This window comes from Anarhichas minor, unplaced genomic scaffold (assembly GCF_050575085.1).
Source record: "Anarhichas minor isolate MPS153535 unplaced genomic scaffold, ASM5057508v1 ptg000043l, whole genome shotgun sequence".
Classification (NCBI taxonomy): Eukaryota; Metazoa; Chordata; class Actinopteri; order Perciformes; family Anarhichadidae; genus Anarhichas; species Anarhichas minor.
In genome coordinates this window covers 6,639,642-6,660,036 of record NW_027466489.1, presented here as the reverse complement: position 1 = coordinate 6,660,036, position 20,395 = coordinate 6,639,642, and the positions used below count along the sequence as shown (strand labels likewise).

Genomic DNA, 20,395 nt, shown 5'->3' with positions numbered 1-20,395 from the left:
AATCCAGGAGACTGATGCCATCTATAGTGAGGAAGGACTTATGGTGAGACACCTCACGTTTGTCACACACACACACACACACACACACTCAGCGAGAGAGAGAGAGATTGCCCCACATCTTTGTTGCTATAACTACCCTCTATTACAACAGGCAGGGATGAAGCCGTCTGCAGGCGACAAACCACGGATCCACTACTGATGCTCTTTACATAGTTCCAAAACATTTAGGAGCAGGAGAAGGTGATGTTTAATCTGCCGTAGGGAGAAATCCGAAGAAAAACTGCAAAGGGAGTCTTAAAAAAAACATCCATATCCGTTTTCTGGATCTCGAACTTCACAAGAAACCGCAGGTAAGTTTTTACAAATCTATGTTTGCCCGCATTTAGAACCAGTAAATATTGTATTGTTGTTATAATACCTCTGGAGGAACAATTAGTGATCATATCGTCGATGCAGTCGGTTGTCGTCGTGGATTTCTCTTTTTTTGTTTTGTTGCATAAACTTTTTAATAGCAGCCTGACGAGGCGAACAACGTTCTTTAATTAAACAAACTTAATTGATATGCTTAAAACGATATGTTTGCGTGCACGAAGCAATATAATCTGTTTTCTAGGGTTCTTTGCCTTCCGATAGTCCAGTTGATCCGTTTATCCCAGATTATTGTTAAAAATAAAATGTTAAGGCGTCAATGCAGGTTATTTTTCATAAAATACTGGAGATGAACTCATCGAGTCTCGGCATTATTACATTTAAATGATTACCTTTACTTTAACAAACAAGAAGGAATATTAAAATAATTGGAAACGGCAGTCATCAGCTGTAACCACAGTGCCTTCTATTACTTTATGAGTCCTTCCGTCTTTCAACCTTTCTCATTCCCATTCATAATTATGCAGCCGATGATTATTTTTCCTAATTGGGGATCTGCATGCAGCTGCATTCAGTATGTTAATAACGGAGCGGTTAATGAGTGGCGAACTAAATCCTCACCTCTGCTCGTACGACAGTTGATGGACATGCCTGTCGGTCAAATCACTTCTATCGACCATATCTAGGCCACTGATAGTCTGTGCAGGAGAAAAGAGGCACGTGACAGTTTTGATACTATTATAAAGACATGGGAGAGAGCAGAATGTGCTTGACATTTAAGAGGATGGTCTTTTAATCAAATTCACAGAGTGTATTGCTATCAAGAACAATCATACGGCTGTATATGTCTCAACAAAACAAGTCCTAGAAACACTTAATTGGATTGTCTGGATTAAATACAGCAGATCAAGAAAAGAAAAAAATCGGAGGCAGATGAGTCTGGGCAGCTCTAAAACACATAACACCTGTCATGTGTTCTCCAGTGGTTTTGGGATGCAGAGCTTAGAGTCTATACCTTAGCCTCCTCACTGCAGGAGTACTGAGCAGATGCAAACACCCAGACCGCTGCTGGCTTATTTTTTTGTCACTTATTGACACGGTGGGACACAGGCAGGATTGATGTTCTTGCCATTAATAGTGTAACAGGCAATACTTGGGCTATCGATCGCTCCCCCTTTCCATCCTCCATCCCTACAGTCCGCTCTATCTCCAGCCATGGAATCAACACGGGCTGATGGAATATGATTAAAGGGCTATTTCATCATGGGGAAATAAATAGAGGGATGAATGAGATGAACACGCATTGATGAGTCTAATGTGATGCTTTTCCTCTGGTTTTTTGGAGACGCACAAAAGCAGAAGGGTAGTAATGATACTAATGATGATTTATGTCCTTTTGTTGCAGAAATACAATAGTTGTTTCGATCACTTCAAACGTCATTACTGCTGTGAATAACAAGGATTGTTGCTCAGAAATAGTTCTCTTACATGTTTTGGTATTTATATATGATAATGTCTCTCCATGCATGCGTATATTCATCAGATAAACCGGGCTTATTTCATTGACTATCTCTTTTCCCACTGACCTTTTTCCTCCTCCTACTCCTCCCCCCCAACATGATAATCTCTCCTGTCAGTATTCATTCCTAGTTGCATGTGTTTGTAAAGAGACACACACGCACACACGCACACAGTCATCTTTGACCCGTATTTCTCTCTCTCAATCTGTCAGATCCTCCCGGTGCGAGTGAGTGTGTGTGAGATTGGGACCTGGTGTGTGTCAGGGGGCTATGGTGAGGCGATGTGCACAGGCTGGTGTGAGGAGAGATGTACCAGCGTCAGTGGAAGAAGACAGAGGGGTAAAGGAGTGGATCTTCATTCATGGCTGCGCGTCTCGCTCTTGTTCTCAGCTCTGTGGGGCCAAGTGTCCCCTCAGTGCCCGGACAGCTGCCACTGCGCCTGGGACACAGCCACGGTTCTGTGCTCGGACTCAGGCCTGCGGGACATCCCAGAGGGGATCCCGCTGGAAACTGTCTCCCTCCACCTGGAACGCAACTACATCCGAAACATCCCCGAGAGTGCCTTCAGCAAGCTGGTCCACCTGCGAGACCTGTACCTGTCCCACAACCGCATCGATTCGCTTGGCTCGGGGGCCCTGCGGCATCTGGGCCCGGAGCTGCGCCTGCTGGACCTCTCGCACAACCAGCTGAGGCAGGCCAGCAGGGAGGAGTTTGGCTCTACTCGTGCAAAGACGCGCCTCTACCACAACCCGTGGCACTGTGACTGCACCCTTCAGGAGTTGATGGAGACTCTGAACCTAGAGGCGGAGACAGTGAATGGGATCGTGTGTGAGAGCTCTGTGAGGGGGGTGGGCGAGGGTAGCAGGTGGGAGGACCCGGGGTCGCAGGGCGAGAACGCTGGTCAACCGCTGGTCAAACTGTTGGATTCCGGGGTGAATTTCTGCAGCCTGCAGAGGAAAACCACTGATGTAGCAATGCTGGTGACAATGTTTGTATGGTTCTTCATGGTCATAGTGTATGTAGTGTACTATGTGAGGCAGAACCAAGCCGAGGCTCGCAGGCATTTGGAGTACCTGAAGAGTTTGCCCAGCCCACGCAAGACCCCCACAGAGACAGATACTCTGAGCACTGGTTTCTGATCTCCTGCTAGGCTGTTATTTAAATGGCACAATAGGCAAATGGATTTTTCAAGAAGAACTACTGATGAATATAAAAATGCTGTGTGGAGTTACTGGAAGATGCTGATCCAGAGGAAACGAACCGTTTACAGCTGTGCTTTGTGATATTTCTTTATATTTGTTACAACTGAGCCCCTCTACCACGTTTTTCCTAATATTTATGCATATTTGTGTACATTCTACCATTTCAACTGAGAGAAAAGAGTGGAAACTGAAAAAACTAAAAGTGCAGCAGAAGCTATAACAAAGAAAGACAATTCTTTGAACTTTATAACCTTCTATCTCCCTCTGTAGTCCCTCTTTCCTTCTCCCACCATGCCCCATACTGTGGTCTTTTATCTTTCATTAAGCTCTAATTAAGAGTCTTTGACCAACTGACCCTTCATGAAGACTTGAAAGCCACTAATCAGCTGAAGTGTGTGTACCAGGTTGAAGAAGTGTGCGAACTCAAATGAAACAGGCATCTAATTGCCTGTTTCATTTTTCTGTGAGTTTCTGTGCCTTGAAAGAGGCCATTTTCCCTTGGATAACATTGATTTTGCACAGATGCTATTTAAGCCTGTCCCAATACAAGGCCACAAAGCCAGTGGTTTCTGTGCCAGTGGAGAACATGCTGATCTAAATTTACTGTCACGAAGCCATTAGAGCTGGAGGTGAACTGTTTTGTGTACAAGCTGCAGCAATCAGCTCTAAAATATCTGGACGGCCAAGTGTACACACAGCGTGTCCACTGATTGGTACAAAGAAATCCCAGCCAGATTTAGAAATGAATCATTGTCATAAATTAGATTAGTGAGGCCATTTATCCTGAGAGAAGCTGTTCGTTTAGCTTTAATTAATCTCTTGAGTCCTGCTTTTCCATTCTCTCTGCAATGATTGCTGGAAACACATTTTTCTGTCTCCCATGTATAGTTTAGGCTTCATCATAATTGATTGTTTTTCAAGCCACTGTAAAAAAAAAAGAAGGCTAAAATGCTTTGATAATAAATAGAATCATTTTCTCAGTTAGTACATTTAACGCCTGCAATATTAAGATTAATTCCATGCCTTACGTGTATACTGAACATGCACTTAATATGGAACAAAATCTTACTGGATTCACCGCCATCATGTTTTAATTTCACTTTAGTTTCTATTCACTGTGGCAAAATGTGGAGCATTATTCTCTGAGGGGAGGGCGGATTGATAGGTTAATGTATTCACTTGTACATATGGAAATCAAATGGGTGTTTAGGACAGCGGTTACCTGCAAGAACTCGCTAATTCAATTTAAAGGGTTCATGAGATTATTGACAGGATATTAAAGCAGAAAAAAACAAAGATTTTTTTTTACCGCACACAATAGGTTTACTTTTCCTTTCATGTTGTTATTCTTGCAAATGATTGGATAACTTTAGGTGCTTCTATAGTTTATTTTCTATTATTTTCAAAGCATAAAAAAACAAAGGGAAATAAGACAATCTTGCGATTGGATCACTTAAGCCGTGTCGCCAAATCGCTCTTTGGTTGAGCAGATATTGGCTATGTAACAGATTGTAGGGGGGTCTGAAGCAGCCATTACTTTGTTTGTTTAAGGGGTCACAAGCCAAATAGGTTCACTGCTGTAAGAGGATGTTTTTAGCCATGCTAGCAGCGTTGCTCTACGAATGACAATGTTGGTCTGCTAGTCAACAATTATTGGATGGATTATGATGAAATTTGGCGGAGACAATAACTTTGGTGTTCACCTAATTTTTTAGCACCATCATTAGGTCAACATTTTTATTTGTCCTTCACTTTGGTTTGTGACCAAAGCCAATAACATTCCCATCACCTCAACTGTAGGCTACTCTGTGTTTTGTGCTAGCAAATGTTAGCATGTTTACTCGTAAACTAAGGTGGTTAACAACAGTGAGGTTAACGATCGTGGTGAACATTATACCTGCTAAACATCATCTATTGTCATTGTGAGCATGTAAGCCTGCTGTCGTTAGCATTTAGCTCAAAACACCACTGTGCCTAAGTGCAGCCTCACAGGTTCTTATTCATGTATCAAGTGTACAATTACGACCTTCTAAGTCTTTATAGATGTAATAAAACATTACTGTGCCCCATTTAATCTAACAATTGGGTTGGAAAAATGGTAAGAGCTGAAGCGAAACCTAGAATAAGACAACTTTCTGTGTACTGTGATGTGCTAAATGTGGAAGTTTGTGTTGTTGGTCATCATGAAGAAATACTGTGAATTAGAGCTAGCATCAGTAAACTTTGAGTAGAACGATATGGATGTTGTTATGATATAGACCACAGGCTGAAAGATTAGAATAAGAAGTTTGATATTTGCTCTGTCTGTCTGTGACAGACTGTGAAGCCCTGTGGTGTATCTTGACATACTCCTCTGAATGTTACCTGTCTGTCACAAATCCTACATCTACTGTTGATGTGTCAGAGTTCAGTTTCCCCATGCATCTCTAATCTGGCTCAATAAGGTGAATTGATGCAGACAACCCGAAACTCAAGAACCAAGCATGCCCTCTGTGAATTTTACTACTTTTTTTTTGTACTTTTTTCTTTTATTGGTGATGTATTTCTGTCACAGTGATTATTTTTGTTTGCCAATAATTATTCAAACAACGATGAAGTCATAGATCGGAAACCATTTAATTGAATAATAAGTGATCTATCAAAAAGTGATTTTAAGAAAAGAAAAACAAAGTAAAAATAAAAGAAACGTTGCTCGACTTTGTTCAAAAAAGTGCTTCTACATTTTATTGCTACTGTAGGTTGAAAAAAAAAGGCAAGAAGATAAAGAGATTCAATAGAAGAACAGGAAGACATCAATTCACAGAATGAACAGTGTTTCCTATTTCTACCATGCGTTAAAACTAAAGGAAATGACAGAAAAACAATTTTACATATACATATAAAAGTACATGATGGGAAAATTCACCCATCGCCACCTTCAACCTTTTTTCTGTTTTTTTGTGTTTTTGGTTTCCACACATTTCCATCAACAAAAACAAAATGGCCCCCGCATTTATTCCACCACCACAAAAACACAGTGGCACCAGGACAAAGTGACATGTTTAGGTGTGACTTAGTTTTCTTTGGGGAAGAGTCAAAACCACAGTACTACCCCAGATGTTTCAACACGGGGGAGAACAAAACAGGATACAAATAAAAAGCAACTTCAGCCTGTTTCTTGGTTTTGTCTTTTATTTCCAATTTACATTAATTAAAACGTAACAAAAACAAGTCATGATCATAATAATAATAATAATATAATAATGCTATTATTATTAATAATAATGCTATTATTAATAATAAGAAATATACACAACCTCACACAAACGAGCCCTCTGCGCTGGTGGTAGAACTGGTGCAACAAAGTCAAAAACACCCTGAATCTCTTGAACCGTGTGTGTGTGTACGCACTCCGAGGCAGAGGGCACTCCCTGTGTGAGGGGACTGATGGGAGGAAGTAGAGAGGGATGGGGGTTAAAGTCACAACAAATTGGGGTGGGGGGGGGGGGGGGGCAGCAGACTGGGCTTTTATGACCAAGCTTCTTTTGGTCATGTTGATATACTAAATTCTAGGGTTTTGTATACAAAGCTTCAGGGGGAGAAAGCCTCAGTTTGATTTGAGATGTGTTTTTTTGTGTGAGGTAGCTTTTATCAAAACAAAACTAAAAAGAAAATTAAATTCAGTATTAACTCCAAATTGGACGTGCCTTGATTGTCAAACGTCATCATGGGCATGTTTGTTTACACAAAAGAGTTGAAGCAGGCGGGTGGGGCGAGGCGGGGACATTCATCACCATGAAATCCAACACCCCAGTGGGAGCTGCTCTCTCTGAGAAACTGTATATATGTATATATACATACTGTATATATACATATATACAAGTCACTACATATGAGTATCTGGTCGTTTAAAAAATACAGACTGTTTTACAACAATAGCACCATTGACTTTTATTATAATGCACAGTAACTTTTTGATACACACTGTGGTGGTAGAAATAGGAACAACTGCACTTTCTATGTAGCTAGATTTTTGGTTTCGAAGAGATATGTGTGCTTTAGTGGATATGGTACAGGAGTGATGGGGTGATTAGAAAAGAGGAGGAAGTAGGAGAGGAAGTTGGTGGATATGGTTATTTTTAAAATATTTGTAAGTGGGCTTTTTATTAGTTAGCAACAAACTCAGTCCTACCACACCTGGGACCCAAACCTAAACAATAAATAAATAACACCAACACATTTTTCTCTCTCTAGTTCCCTGGTATGTTCCCGTACTCTCCTCATACTTCCTCCATCTTGTTCATGAGGTGGGTCAGGTGGTGGTTGGGGGTTGCTGTCCACCCAGGGTGACGTGGAGGCTTTTGGGGGAGGGCTGGGTGTCCATAGGGGGGGTGACAATGCTGGATGAATCACAGATGACAGTTGCTGGTGCCATTCAGTGCAGATATCCTACGGAGTTCGACTTGGAAAAAGCACTTTTTACTTAGAAAAAAAGTCCCATTTAAAAAAAGTGTCTTGATTTTTCTTTTTCTCTCCTTCCTTATCTGAAGTGTGCTCCTCTTTCATTTGATTTCTTTCAAATTCCCACTTCTTCTTCTCTCTCTCTCTCTCTTCTTTTTCGATTGCTCGTTCTTTACAAGAAGCAGACTGCCCCGACTTCGACTCCGAACTCCTGGTCTGTTCCTCCAATATCCATGGGGGCAATGTCTACAATGGGCAGACGAGAGGTCTTCTGCGATCTGTATTCCATCACTGTCTTGCCCCACTGTCCCGTGTGTTTCTGTGCAGAGGGGAAAAATCACATTGGCTGTTAAATGACCTATGACCTTTTCCAAAATTGCAGGGTGTAAGATTGGCTAGGTGAGGTGAGCCACAGAGTAAGAAAGACGGTCTGTCAAGAAGGGAAAGTCAACCGTGACCAATTTTAATATCCGTCATTATGTCCGCCTTTATTATACAATGTTCTGATTCATCACATGCATGTATATTTACATGACATATTGTATGTACTGTACATTTGTGTTTAATCTGTCCAGTCTTACCGTGCAGCCGTCCTCCATCACGCTGTAAGTGAAGCGGCTGTTGCCCTCGGCTCTGATCTCCACGTCGTTGGAGCCCTGCAGCAGAACGGCCTTCTTCAGGTTGCCCGTTGAGGCGTCCATGTAGGCCACACTGTTCTTACAGTGGTAGGTGAGGTTTTGAGAAGCCTCGGTGGACAGCAGTCTCAGGAAAGTCATCTGAATGGCAGCAGTGTTGTGTGCCAGGCTGTCGTCACCATAGCTGAACTGCATTGGGCCGCAGGAAAGGAAGAGGAAGTGTTAAATAACAGTTAGTGTCTCTGCTACTATGGCTGTTGCAAGTTTTTTGATTATTTGAACTGCTCCACAAGACGAGTAAGGATTATGTATTCTTTTTTTTAGAGAAATTGTTACCTACACTTGGCTAGCGCTTTAACCAACACACATTGGGTCAGAGGCTGATAATCAAAATTGAAAACATTCCCTGATTTATTTTTATGAAAAAGACTTAAGCCACATTTCCAAAAAATGCTAATGTCAAAAAGTCAGTCTGATTTCATTACGTTACTAACAACAGAGTCTGGTATGTTTCAGTTCAACTTATGTGTAGCGAGATAAAAACAACAACATGGTGCCACTTACGTGGAATCCGCCGTTCATTGTCTCTCCGAACCAGACATGTTTGCGGTCCTTGCTCTTGCTGGACCACCAGTTCTTGCGAGGGATGCTGGCAGGCTTGGATTTGACGCAGGACTCTCCTGTCTCCATGTTGCAGAAGACCTTGATTGCATCGATGGTGCAGCCCTGATTGGGATCAATCCAGTAGTCTCCTACAGGAAGAACAAAACAAAAACACATCAGCTTCATATTATGCCCAGTCTTTTCCTGCATAAAAAGCTGATCATTGTTGAAATTGTATTGCATAATATTATGGAATATTGTGAAATTTTCAAAAAACAGACTCTGAATTAGCCACATCCAAACAGTACCAGACAGGGGCGGACTGGCAACTGGGAAGTTTGAGAAGACTCCTAAACAGCCAAATCATTCCGGTTGATGCTCATCAAGTTTTTATTTTCCGCTTTCTGATGTCAGTAGTCACTGTAGCACTGTGACATCGAAGTTGCAGACCAGGCTATACTAACAATATTTAACCAAAATTTTGACTCCACAAAACTAGCTGCCAACTCAAAATGTCACCTAGCTTATGCCTACTTCATCATCTCACCCCAATTTGACCAATTTCTCTCTGTGTCACTCACCGCTCTTCCAGTCAGGATGGCACAGCTTCAGGTCTCTGCAGGTGCGAGCCGGGTTCTTCCTGGATCCCTCCGGGCTACGGATGTTCTCAATTTGGTTGTTGAGAGATTTGAGAGTGGCGTCGACCTCAGCATCGTGCTGACGGAGGTTTCCTGAAGCCTGGTCGGCCCTCATGTACCTGAGAGGATCAGGGGACTTTTCAATCTGACCAAGACCAGCGAAGGCGGACATGTCAATGCCTGGGCCAGGGGGACCAGGCAGACCGGGGGGTCCGGTGTTTCCAATAGGACCCTGAGAGGGAAAGGCGAAAGAAGGAAGGGTTACATTTGGCACTACACAGCATATCTTTTTTTTTCTAGTCATTACTCCACTTTTGTTGTCTCATTTCTCACAGATGTCGCGTTATTCTTCGTTCTTCATTCAGATTACAGAAGTCCCCCCTCATTTCCCACAATGGGTTCAGGAAACGCTACAGTCTGTTCTGCAACCTGATTTCTAGTCTCGGACCTTTTTTTTTTAAATTTAGCTATTTCACAGATTCTCAACATCAATATTATCCAATTCTGAGAGCTTGTGAATTCCTGAATAAATGGTCACTTGCACGTAAAATATGTGTAACATATTGTGCACAATTGTAAAAGGTATTTTTAGCCTGTTAAAATGTTCAGAGGAAGATCGATGGAACAGTTCTCGTGGGGTACTCACAGAGGGACCGGTCTCTCCACCACGACCACGTGGTCCGGGGGGTCCAATTGGTCCTGGCAGACCGTTTCCACCATCCTTTCCACTGGGGCCAACAGGTCCAGGTGGTCCCTATATACACATAAGGAGAAGTTGATGTTAGGCACTAAAGACACTGCATGTGAAGAAATGTACTTCATTTGTCTTTGAATTCAAAGTGATATTCCCAATATTTTGGCAGCTTTAGTACTCACTCTTTGTCCAGAAGGTCCAGCAGGTCCAGTAGCACCCTGGTCTCCAGATTGACCCTTATCAGATAATGATTACATTCATACATCAGGGTTTCTGCAGCATTCAACAAGTTTAAGACTTTTTGATACTGAAGAATGACAATCTTAGTGCTTTGCCACCATTTTATAACAATAATTCTTAATTATAACAATTTTCAATGCTTATAATTAATGCTTACCGGAGGTCCAGGCAGACCCTGCAGACCAGTGAAGCCTCTGTGTCCCTTCTGTCCTCTCTCACCAGACTCTCCACCATCACCCTTGTCACCGCGGGGTCCTTGGGGTCCCTGAGAAAAAGTGGACAACAACCTAATCAGGGAAAATGTTTGGTTTTCCGTTGCATTAGAAGCCATAGTGTAATAAATGCAGAATTTCACCAACATTTCTAGAAAAGACATTCAAGGCTCAATTTCACTTTTGCAATAGATACACTAATTTTGTTAAATTTTTAAATGTTAAATAACTCAAAACTGTGCGTGCAGGTAGTTGTGTTCATGTTCATAAAGACACATACAGGCATTCCTCTGGCTCCAGCAGGTCCTGAAGGTCCAGAAGGTCCTTGTGCACCCTGTGAAAGAAAAACAAAAGAATATCGTGATGTTCTAGTTTAAACATAAATTACTAGAGCACCGCTTTGATCAGACAGCTCCCATTTACTGTGATATTATTAGTTAACATTAACACGTGTTAAGATTAATTGTAAATATTTGTGGATTGTTACCGTCATTTCTTTTTTTGTGTGTTAATTAAAAAATACTGTAACTTTGTTGTCTTGATTCAGCATTCAGGTTCCTATTACAGAAAGGTTAAATATGTCCGCTGGAATAAGATTAAGATAATTTTGTAATAAAAAAGTATTCAAGGAGCAAATCATTTTATAATAATAGAGAATCTGGAAATGCACTAAATAAATGCTCTAAATGAGAAAAATAAAACATCGAGGTTATTTTTTCAAGGGCCTCCTCTGTACCACTTCTAGCAGTAAAATATACATCTTTTATACATGATGCTGCTCTTCACATAATAGTGAGAAACAAACTTTACACTTGAGACAACATCACTGTTTTTTTTTTAAAGACAATGTCACTAGTGTTGGAGGCACTACTCACAGACTCTCCTCTGTCTCCCTGTTTGCCGGTGGGACCAACTGAGCCGGTAACACCAGGAGCGCCTGGAGCACCAGAAGCACCAGCAGGACCAGTGGTACCACGATCACCCTGCAGCAGAAAGGTCAGTCATGTGAGGAAAGCTACCTATAGCACACACTGTACAGACTATTGCTGTCTACCTTTAGTCTTGGCTGTATTTAGAAAGGTTGAGATAATAATAATTGCTATTATTATTATAAAAATCATCAAATAATCATATAAATAACCATAATAATCAATAATATTGTGGAGTTAATTTTCTCTGTGCACATACATACTGAGATTATTAAGATTTTGGGTGTTTTTTAGATGGTGTTGTCAGCCAAGCAGGGTACAGGTACAGTATCCTACAACACAGAGGATTTGATTCATGTATCTTATGTAGCGGGTATGTGTGTTTGTCTCACCTTGATTCCAGTAGCACCATCTCTACCAGGAGGTCCATCAGATCCAGCGTTGCCCTGTCAGAGGACAATATTTATTGTTAATAGCTTCCATCTCCACCAAGCCAGATGTCCTATTGAATACTGATCAGCTGCATAATGAAGACTGCTCCAACAAAACCCATTGATGATACAGAGTACACACAATGCAAATGTTTACATGATGCAAATAGTGATTCATTTAATTTGAATCGACTTGGCCTCCAGTCATAGGACATGAATAGACTCAATACAATGTGGCAGATATGAATCTAAACACGCACATGCTGTGTGTTGACCACTCTCTCACCTCTCTGCCAGGCTCTCCTGCAGGTCCAGTAAGTCCAGGTGGTCCAACAGGTCCAGGGGGTCCGCGGTCTCCACTGCCACCAGGAGCTCCCTGCTTTCCAGGCTCACCCTGAAAGGAGAGACGAGGAGGGACTCATTGCCACACTTACAACTCGTTGCGTAATTTTGTCCACTGGTACGTTCACTCACACTTCTGTCATTATATATTCAGTGAATCTCTGTTTTTTGAAACACCTCAATGATCAGCTGAGGTTAAATCACTCATCGCATCGCAATGATATATCAGGCTGATAATGGCCTTGAAGTCTAAATCAGATATTCTCAGGTGAACATCAGGACACGCTTTTATTTAAACATTTTGGTTTGTTGTATTCTATAAAATCAGCAGTGACTATCATAAAGACCTGCTAAATAATTAACAATACTCTAACAGGAGAGCTTTCAAATGTAACGGTCTAAATCCATTTCAGAGTTTTTTTTACCCACAATGACAACAATTAAATTTGCATCAATTTAGATGTTCACACAGTCAGTTTACATCTTGAAAGCTCTGATTTTGCTGCACAATTAAAACAACCAATTAGACCAGACACAAAACCAGTTGAACAGCTGTGTTTCAGATATTTAAAGGCATCATGTGTTTTGCAACTGCTTTGGCCTTCTTGTCTCCACAAACTGATTTAGAAACTGTTTTTTGTCAATATTTCCCAGATCATCAATGAAAAGAGCAACAGCTGACTCCAAACCACGTAAATGTAAATTAACTTATAAACCAATATGCTGCTCTATGATGGTATAAAATGCAATTAATACCTTTTCCAATGCAGCATTATTTTGCAACCGCTTGGGCTATTCATCTCCTCATCTCCTCCTTTATTTAGAAACTTATTTTGGTCAGATTGGAGGCAAAGACCAATCACAGCTCGGGGAAGCGTATGTTTGTCCAGTCAGGTTTTTGGAAAGGTTCATGTTGATATCTTACACATTCCATTTCAAATCCTAATGCATCCATGACCAAGCCATGTGACAATCAGTGACCTGAAAACTGATTGCCAGACCAATTTATCGTCACACTTTCTGCAAACGGAATTGATGTGTTTGAATGACTGTTATAAAATGTAAAGGTAAAGAACATTGCACAAAATATTGCCTCGATCCAGAAATACAGGTATTAATACAGGCTCAAACTACAGAATGTCACATAAACTGTATCTGCAGTTCAGACTTCACTCACTATTAAAAGCATATTCTCTGCTTGAAACATTTCTGGGTGAGTTTTGGCATCACCGCTTCCTTCTCGGCATCGCTTTCATGCGCACTGATGAATAATTAATGGTAAGGACATGCACCGCTGAGGGGCTGTAAGTCGGGGACGTGGCTCATGTCACATATCAAATAGTGAGAGATGTAAGCAGGAGAGGCTTCTTGTCACATGTCATACTGTACATCAAATAGAATCAGTTCATCAGGAGGAAAGTCCTGGCTGTTCTCATGTGAGACGTGATGTGACTGTGATCCAATTAGGCCACAGCAGACTGTCCAGAGTCTGTCTGTGTCTTCTTTCTCGTGTACGGAGGGGCAAAGCATTAGGCATTGTGCTCTAAGGGAGGATTCCTAAGTCTATGTTTACTTAACAGCCTATTTTTTTTATTGAAGGTTAGCAGTTGGCAGTATGTCACTTGCAGCAGTGAAAGGGAAAACACCTCATGTTGGACACAACTCTAATTAAGCCTCCCTTCAACCAAGAACCATTGCAGTGAGAATCATAGCACTAAGCTCTGGTGCTGATTGACGAAGACATAATCGTAAACAATTTTGATCATATGTTAATCTTTCATGAAGCAAAAGAGTCAAATATTTGTGAGTTCCTGTCTCTTAACTGTGAAGACTGACTTCTTTTCTCTATTTTTACTATATTATAATATTGTGTTGGGCTGCAACTATCGAATGTTTTCAGTATCAATTAATCTGCCAACTAAAAGACGAGCAAATAGACACTTTTGTTTTCTTAAATTGCATAATTTCAATTTACAATCAAAGAATCAAAGAAAAGCAGCAAACACACTGATTAATCGATTATCAGGACAATTGGTATCAGTTGCTATCAGTTGGATGTCTTGCATCAACATTTTATTGATTAATTGTTTCAGCTCTCTTATTGTGAACTGAATATGTTATGTATTTCTACAGAACAAGCAATTTGAAGCTGCCCCCTTGGGCTCTGGGAATTTATTTACAGGCATTTTCTGACATTTATAGACTAAATAAATACTTTATTGTATTTTATTGTATTATTGTAGAAAAAAATACATGTTAAGCGATAATGAAAATAAATTGCAGCCCTAACACATTAAATTATACATTAAATGATTGAATAAAGCAAACAGTATGTTACTTACAGAAGGTCCAGGCAGACCAGGGAAACCTCTCTCACCACGCTGTCCGGGCAGACCGACGATACCGCGCTGACCAGCCAAACCCTGAGGACCTGAAGGACCGAGGGGACCCTGAGAGAGGAGAGAAGAGGATTAATTTGTGCTCAATGTATCAGCAGTCAAATCATTTGGTATCATGTAATTATGATTGTGTTTTTGTTTTAAATAATAATCTTTTAATTAAAGACACAGCATACAACTATAATAGACCTACTGGGTTTTTCAGGCCAACTTTGAAATTCTGAGTGATGCATTTAAAAAAAAAAAAAAAACGCATCTTAACGGAATAGTTGGATATTTTGGGAAATTTGCTTATTCACTCCTCTAAAGCTCACTGATTAACACATTATGTTCTGCTTATTTGAGCCGTACAAAAGCTGAAGTGTAAAAACGTAAATGTATGATTAAGTTTTGACTGAGATTTCACAACTCCCAAATTGCCGCAGCACAGATCAAAATCCATCTCTCTGGTCCATTTCATTTTCACCACCACAGTCCACTCTGCCTCATGTCCCGTGGTGCATGCTCACAATAAACTCTAAGTGACACTTGAGACCTGATCTCGGATGTGTTGATGCGTGGATCAAGATTTCATATGTAATCTATAAATCGATAGAGTGTCAACACAGCAGCTATCGTCATGTTTGACTGTGCAGTCATCTGTGATGTGTCATTATCCTGACAAAGCTCGCCATGTGTTTATGACATGTGTGTGTGCGTGTGCAAGGTAAAAGCCTGGGGTCCTGTCATTAGTCTCTGTCACTGGGCTTGTGCTGGCCTGTGCTGTCATATGTCTTGGTCTGCTATTAGAGTCAGTGATGGACACTGACAGCTCTGTGTATGAATGGAGAGTGTGCTCTGCTGCGGTCCATTACTGATGAAATTGGCTCTTTGGGCTGAGCTACGTAAAAGTCGACAGAAATGTAGAAAACAAACACATTTAACCATTTTCTTATATAATGGACACCTGCGTTCAAGGAGATGTGCAGTCTGGAGAGAAGAGTTAGAGTGGCTAAATATGTGGGTGCTGGAGGGATTGGAATGGTATTTCAAGCGCTACAAGGTCAAGAAATTAAAGATTATCTAAAAGCCCAGAAGAGTCTTGAGTTTTACACGGAGGAGTGTGATTAAAAGTATGACAAACTCACAGAGGGACCATCATCTCCGGCATCTCCCTTCTCTCCAGCAGCTCCAGCTGGACCACGGAGCCCAGCGTCACCCTGTCTGCCTGGGGGTCCACCATCTCCCCTCACACCCTTGGGTCCATCTTTACCGGATGGGCCGGAAGGACCAGCAGGTCCAGGATTACCCTAGAACAAGTGAGGAGGATGACTTAACATACACAAAATGAAATGGCATGCATGAAACAACATTACATTGTAATACATGGTGCAAATTAAAAAGGCTTCTTAGGTGACAATAAGTCAGGTGGCATTTAGAAAACGCTCCCTTATCTGTTCTGCTGCACCTTGTTGCTTCTTCTTTCCCCGTACCCAATTTCATTCAGAGACTGAATAACAAATCTACTATCTCCACAGTCAATAATAAAGGTTGAATTTAGTATATTTATTCTAGAAGTCTGTGTAAAAATATGGTATACTGCGAAATTAACAGTCAAACTATTTGTAAATTTGTGACAATATCAGAGTCCTGTATTTATTTATCTATTGAAGGGTTATGGGACCCAGCCATGTGTTTGATGTTGGGTGTAGTAGCAAACTTACATTAGGACCAGGGGGTCCAACTCGGCCAGCAGCTCCAGGGAAACCAGTGGCACCCTGAAAGAGAAAGATTAGGTTAGACAAAGCCATAAATACTCTGACATAACTGCTAACGATAAAGATATTTTCAAAACTTCACTCACAGGAGGTCCCTGAGCACCACGAGCACCTTTAGGTCCAAAAACACCGGTAGGACCCTGGAAGAGAAAAGATACTTTACTGTCTGACATTTATTTTATGGTTTATAGATATATATTCCAAAACACTGAAATTTTGTTCCAAAAACTGTGATTTAGGTTTAAACCCTCATTATTTAGGGCTTAGGCAAAGTCCAGAAAAACACCCACTGCAGGTCCAGGGGCACCAGAGGGTCCTTGAGGTCCAGGGGCCCCAGCGTCACCCTTCTGTCCAGATTCTCCCTGCTCTCCCTTGATTCCTGGCTGACCGTCAGAACCCTGAAATAAAATGACAGAAACAGTTGAATGAATGAAATATGTCAGCCATTAAATTGAGGATAGATGCTTCTAGATTCCCTCAAATACATTTGGTTTAAGGGAACTCCACCAGTTATACACATTAAGGTCAGTTAATGGTTAGTACTTTTCATTGTGGCTCTGTAAAGATGCTATTAAGGTACATTGTGGAAAATGTAGGACCCAATGGTATTGGAGTTTGACCTGTACTAAGAACAAAAAATCATTTATTCCTCTGCTGCTTTTGCAACTGTTTTAATGTGCTTCCTGCATGTCTCTCAACTTTGTGGAAGGGCAATATTAAATCGCTTTACACACCGGGATGTAACGAACAAAAATAAATACTTGCATGCAAATATTTTGCATTAAAACTATTCATACCGGCAGCGACAGTTGCAGCATTTTTTTTTAAGAAAAGCTTTGAATAGATTGGCGCAGGCAGAGGACCAACTACTGGGATACCAGAGACCCAGAGCAGCGTCTGGCAGTCTGTCTGAGGTGGATTGTTGTATAACCTAAGCTACTTTAAGCTATTTCATTGAATTTGAGCTTTGACTGAATTTGACTTCCCTCTGGTAAACAGTTACAGCGTGTACATACAGTACTGTTAATGACTAAGGCTTTTGTTGTGAAAGGTAATAATGGAAGGAGTGGACCTGGTATGTCCTGCCTTGTGAAGGAGTAATAAAGGTTGCTGCCTCAGTTTGGACAACAGAGCTTCTGTGATGTTGTACATTAAAAGTACGTATATATGACTTTTGAAAGAAGACATATCTTTTTTCTTCTTCTTCTTGTAAATAAAAAGTTAAAATAATGAGCAATAAAACACACAGGTATTTGGTCTGGTGTGACCAGTAGCTTATAGCTAATTATAGCAAACTTTGAATAAATAAAGTTGTGCTATTAAAGGTGCTATTACTGAGTCGGTTCGCTGACGTTATGAGTCTTCTCTCCCAGTGCTACTGTTGCACTACAGTTAAGCATCTAATAGTATTGTGTAATTGTCACTTGTGGCCATAGTGGCTGATGTTCAGCAAAGGTGACATAGACTGTGTCTGTTCTCAGTCTGTTTGGTGATGAGCTGTGATGTTAGTCTCTGAGCTGTGAACCTAAAATGATTTAGACACCTTGTAGTGTTATTCATCACAAAATAAATTAAATATTTAATAATAGTGCAACCGTGAGAAAAAAAAGTATGATAAATTGTGTTGCCACAGAAATTTTGATGAAAATACATTTGTAAGGATGCGGCTTATTAAAAACATTTATTTGATGTCTGCCTGGAGCCTTTATGTGGAACTAAATGGATAAGTGATACAAAGACTTCCAACTGTCTCTACACACTCATTTATCTCCACAGAATAACACACTGAGGTAGACAAGACATTTGGTAAGACACAAAATGAGTCACAGAGGCCTAAAACCGAGGTAAAGACAATTATGTCTTTATTATTATGTCCAAGTGTTTCTAGAAAAAAATAAAATAAACGGGAGGTTTGAAATAAGAAAAGCTGTGTTAATGTCTGTCATCTCTCGCTCATGACTCTTTTGGCCGGCTCATTTTCCAGGCAACAAAACACGAGATGAGTTTTTAAGTGTAGGGAATAAAATAACCACATGACAACATTATTTGATTTTTATCAAGGTGTTGAGGTCTGTTGTAGATCCATTGTGAATAAATCCGATCCTTTAATTACATCCTTTTTTAAATCAATATTTGAGGAGTTGATAATGGCTGCGCTTAATATTTTACTACTACTAACTTTGTGTAATTAGTTTATTTTAAAGCGTGCTACTTTTTTATTTTTCAGGTTTGAACTGGATTTACACTACAGAATAACACTATGGTGTTATTCAACCATATTTAAGAAGCCAAGCTGCTGGTTTGATGCTATTTCTTAGTTTCTATCTTTCACATACAGGTCACAAAAGGTCAGGTGGTTGACACTGTATGTCTTTGACACTTTAAAGAGAGCAATAGCATAAGTTATTTTTTATTTTTTTTTATTTCAATTTCAATATTTATTGCTGTACCTTTCTTAAGCTTGCCAGCATGTCCTAGAATAAAACTACAAGGCCGTAGACTACATGTCTTGACATTGAGTTTATGACCCTGGAGTCATGCTCTTGAGGCTTCTGCAGAGCTGAGTGTCGGTCAGTGTTGCTATTGTTACTTACAGGAGGTCCAGCAAATCCAGCAGGCCCAGGAGGTCCAGTCTCACCCCTGTCCCCCTGAAAGAGGAAGGAAGAGAGGAAACGCACACTCAGCGGTTAGTTTAGGCTGCAATGCTGACTGAAGGTAAGCGAAATCTGTTGAAAACTTCAACATAGAAAGCTACATTTTTATACCTATCGTGTTAAATCTTACAAAAACTACTATTGAGTGATGTTTCTGTGACACTTACAGGAGCACCACGGGTACCAGGAGCTCCAGAAGGACCAGCAGGACCAGATTCACCCTAAGTAAGAAAACACAGTAGCATCAGCAACACACACTGAGCTGTGAACAGTGGGTGCCGACAGAATTGCAGACAAACACAGTTGGAACTGCCACAATCATTTAAAATGATGTACAGCCAGACATTTAAGTACAACTCAACACCGTGTTCAATAAAAACCTCTGTGAGAAAATATTACAGTGATAACTTGCCAATAGCTATATGATGATTAAAATGATATAACAAGCACCTTCTCGCCATTGGGACCACCAGGACCAGGAGGACCAATGGGACCAGTGAGACCCTGTGACAGGAAACAGCAGAAGGTTAATGACAAGATTTGGCACAAGAATGAACATTTTGATTTGATATCAGCCCTCAAAAAAGTTCCTGTTCCCATTTGCAAGAACAAAAGATACAAAATGTAAATAAAGATTTAAAAGGACTAGACATTTATTATTCAAGACATGAGTGGAACTACTGCCACACTGAGAAATTATCGATGATCACAATGACAGTCACTCACTCTGCCACCATCTTTGCCGGGAGCACCTTCAGGTCCTTTCTCTCCGAGGTCACCCTATGGGAATATAAATACAAGTCAGTCACCTTTCAGGGGTATCGGCAAAACTTCAAAACTATTTAATGAATACATTCATTAAAATATAAATACAGATATCTTATTAATATAAATACATTTATTTTATAATGAATTTTTCTTTTTTTAGTTAATTACATTGATATAAATATGAATACAAAATATTTTCAGTCATTAACACTTTCTTCCCATCATGGCTTACTCTGTCTCCTTTGGGTCCAGGAACGCCAGCACCTCCTCTCTCTCCGGGCATACCCTGCAGGCCAGGGGGTCCTTGAGCTCCACCAGCTCCACCAGGTCCAATGGCTCCCTATTATGAAGCAGACATAGATGAAGAGGATGGACAGAAAAAGGTACTTCAGGGTCTTTGTAAACTAAATGACTGTGTGTAGTACCTGCTACAGATGTATGACGGTGCCATACTGTTTTCAGACTTTGTGTTTATTAGGACATGAGTCAGAAACACAAAAATGGTGCTGTTGCAGCGTGAGAAGGCTTCTACTTATCAACAAAAGAGACAAGCGGCCATCTT

At 40.7% G+C, this 20,395-nt stretch overlaps 2 protein-coding genes across 3 annotated transcripts in view; one reads left to right on the top strand and one right to left on the bottom strand.

Moving 5' to 3' along the window:
* Positions 1-2,133: 2,133 nt before the first annotated feature.
* On the top strand, positions 2,134-3,028 carry LOC142970697 (leucine-rich repeat-containing protein 3-like). The gene has a single exon (XM_076111098.1). The coding sequence runs from the start codon at positions 2,171-2,173 to the stop codon at positions 3,026-3,028; it is 858 nt and encodes a 285-aa protein (XP_075967213.1). The 5' UTR covers positions 2,134-2,170.
* Positions 3,029-7,703: 4,675 nt separating this feature from the next.
* Positions 7,704-20,395, bottom strand: part of col2a1b (collagen, type II, alpha 1b) — a 45,017-nt gene continuing 32,325 nt past the window's right edge. For both annotated transcript variants that reach the window (XM_076110965.1, XM_076110966.1), the window contains 21 exons: positions 20,066-20,173; positions 19,792-19,845; positions 19,516-19,569; positions 19,233-19,286; positions 19,006-19,059; positions 16,702-16,809; positions 16,498-16,551; positions 16,358-16,411; positions 15,782-15,943; positions 14,598-14,705; positions 12,200-12,307; positions 11,875-11,928; positions 11,429-11,536; positions 10,834-10,887; positions 10,499-10,606; positions 10,284-10,337; positions 10,054-10,161; positions 9,351-9,639; positions 8,731-8,918; positions 8,113-8,355; positions 7,704-7,850 (listed from right to left, as the gene is read on the bottom strand). In XM_076110965.1, the coding sequence (XP_075967080.1) occupies positions 7,704-7,850; positions 8,113-8,355; positions 8,731-8,918; positions 9,351-9,639; positions 10,054-10,161; positions 10,284-10,337; positions 10,499-10,606; positions 10,834-10,887; positions 11,429-11,536; positions 11,875-11,928; positions 12,200-12,307; positions 14,598-14,705; positions 15,782-15,943; positions 16,358-16,411; positions 16,498-16,551; positions 16,702-16,809; positions 19,006-19,059; positions 19,233-19,286; positions 19,516-19,569; positions 19,792-19,845; positions 20,066-20,173 (2,271 nt within the window). The remainder of the gene's footprint in view (positions 7,851-8,112; positions 8,356-8,730; positions 8,919-9,350; positions 9,640-10,053; positions 10,162-10,283; positions 10,338-10,498; positions 10,607-10,833; positions 10,888-11,428; positions 11,537-11,874; positions 11,929-12,199; positions 12,308-14,597; positions 14,706-15,781; positions 15,944-16,357; positions 16,412-16,497; positions 16,552-16,701; positions 16,810-19,005; positions 19,060-19,232; positions 19,287-19,515; positions 19,570-19,791; positions 19,846-20,065; positions 20,174-20,395) is intronic.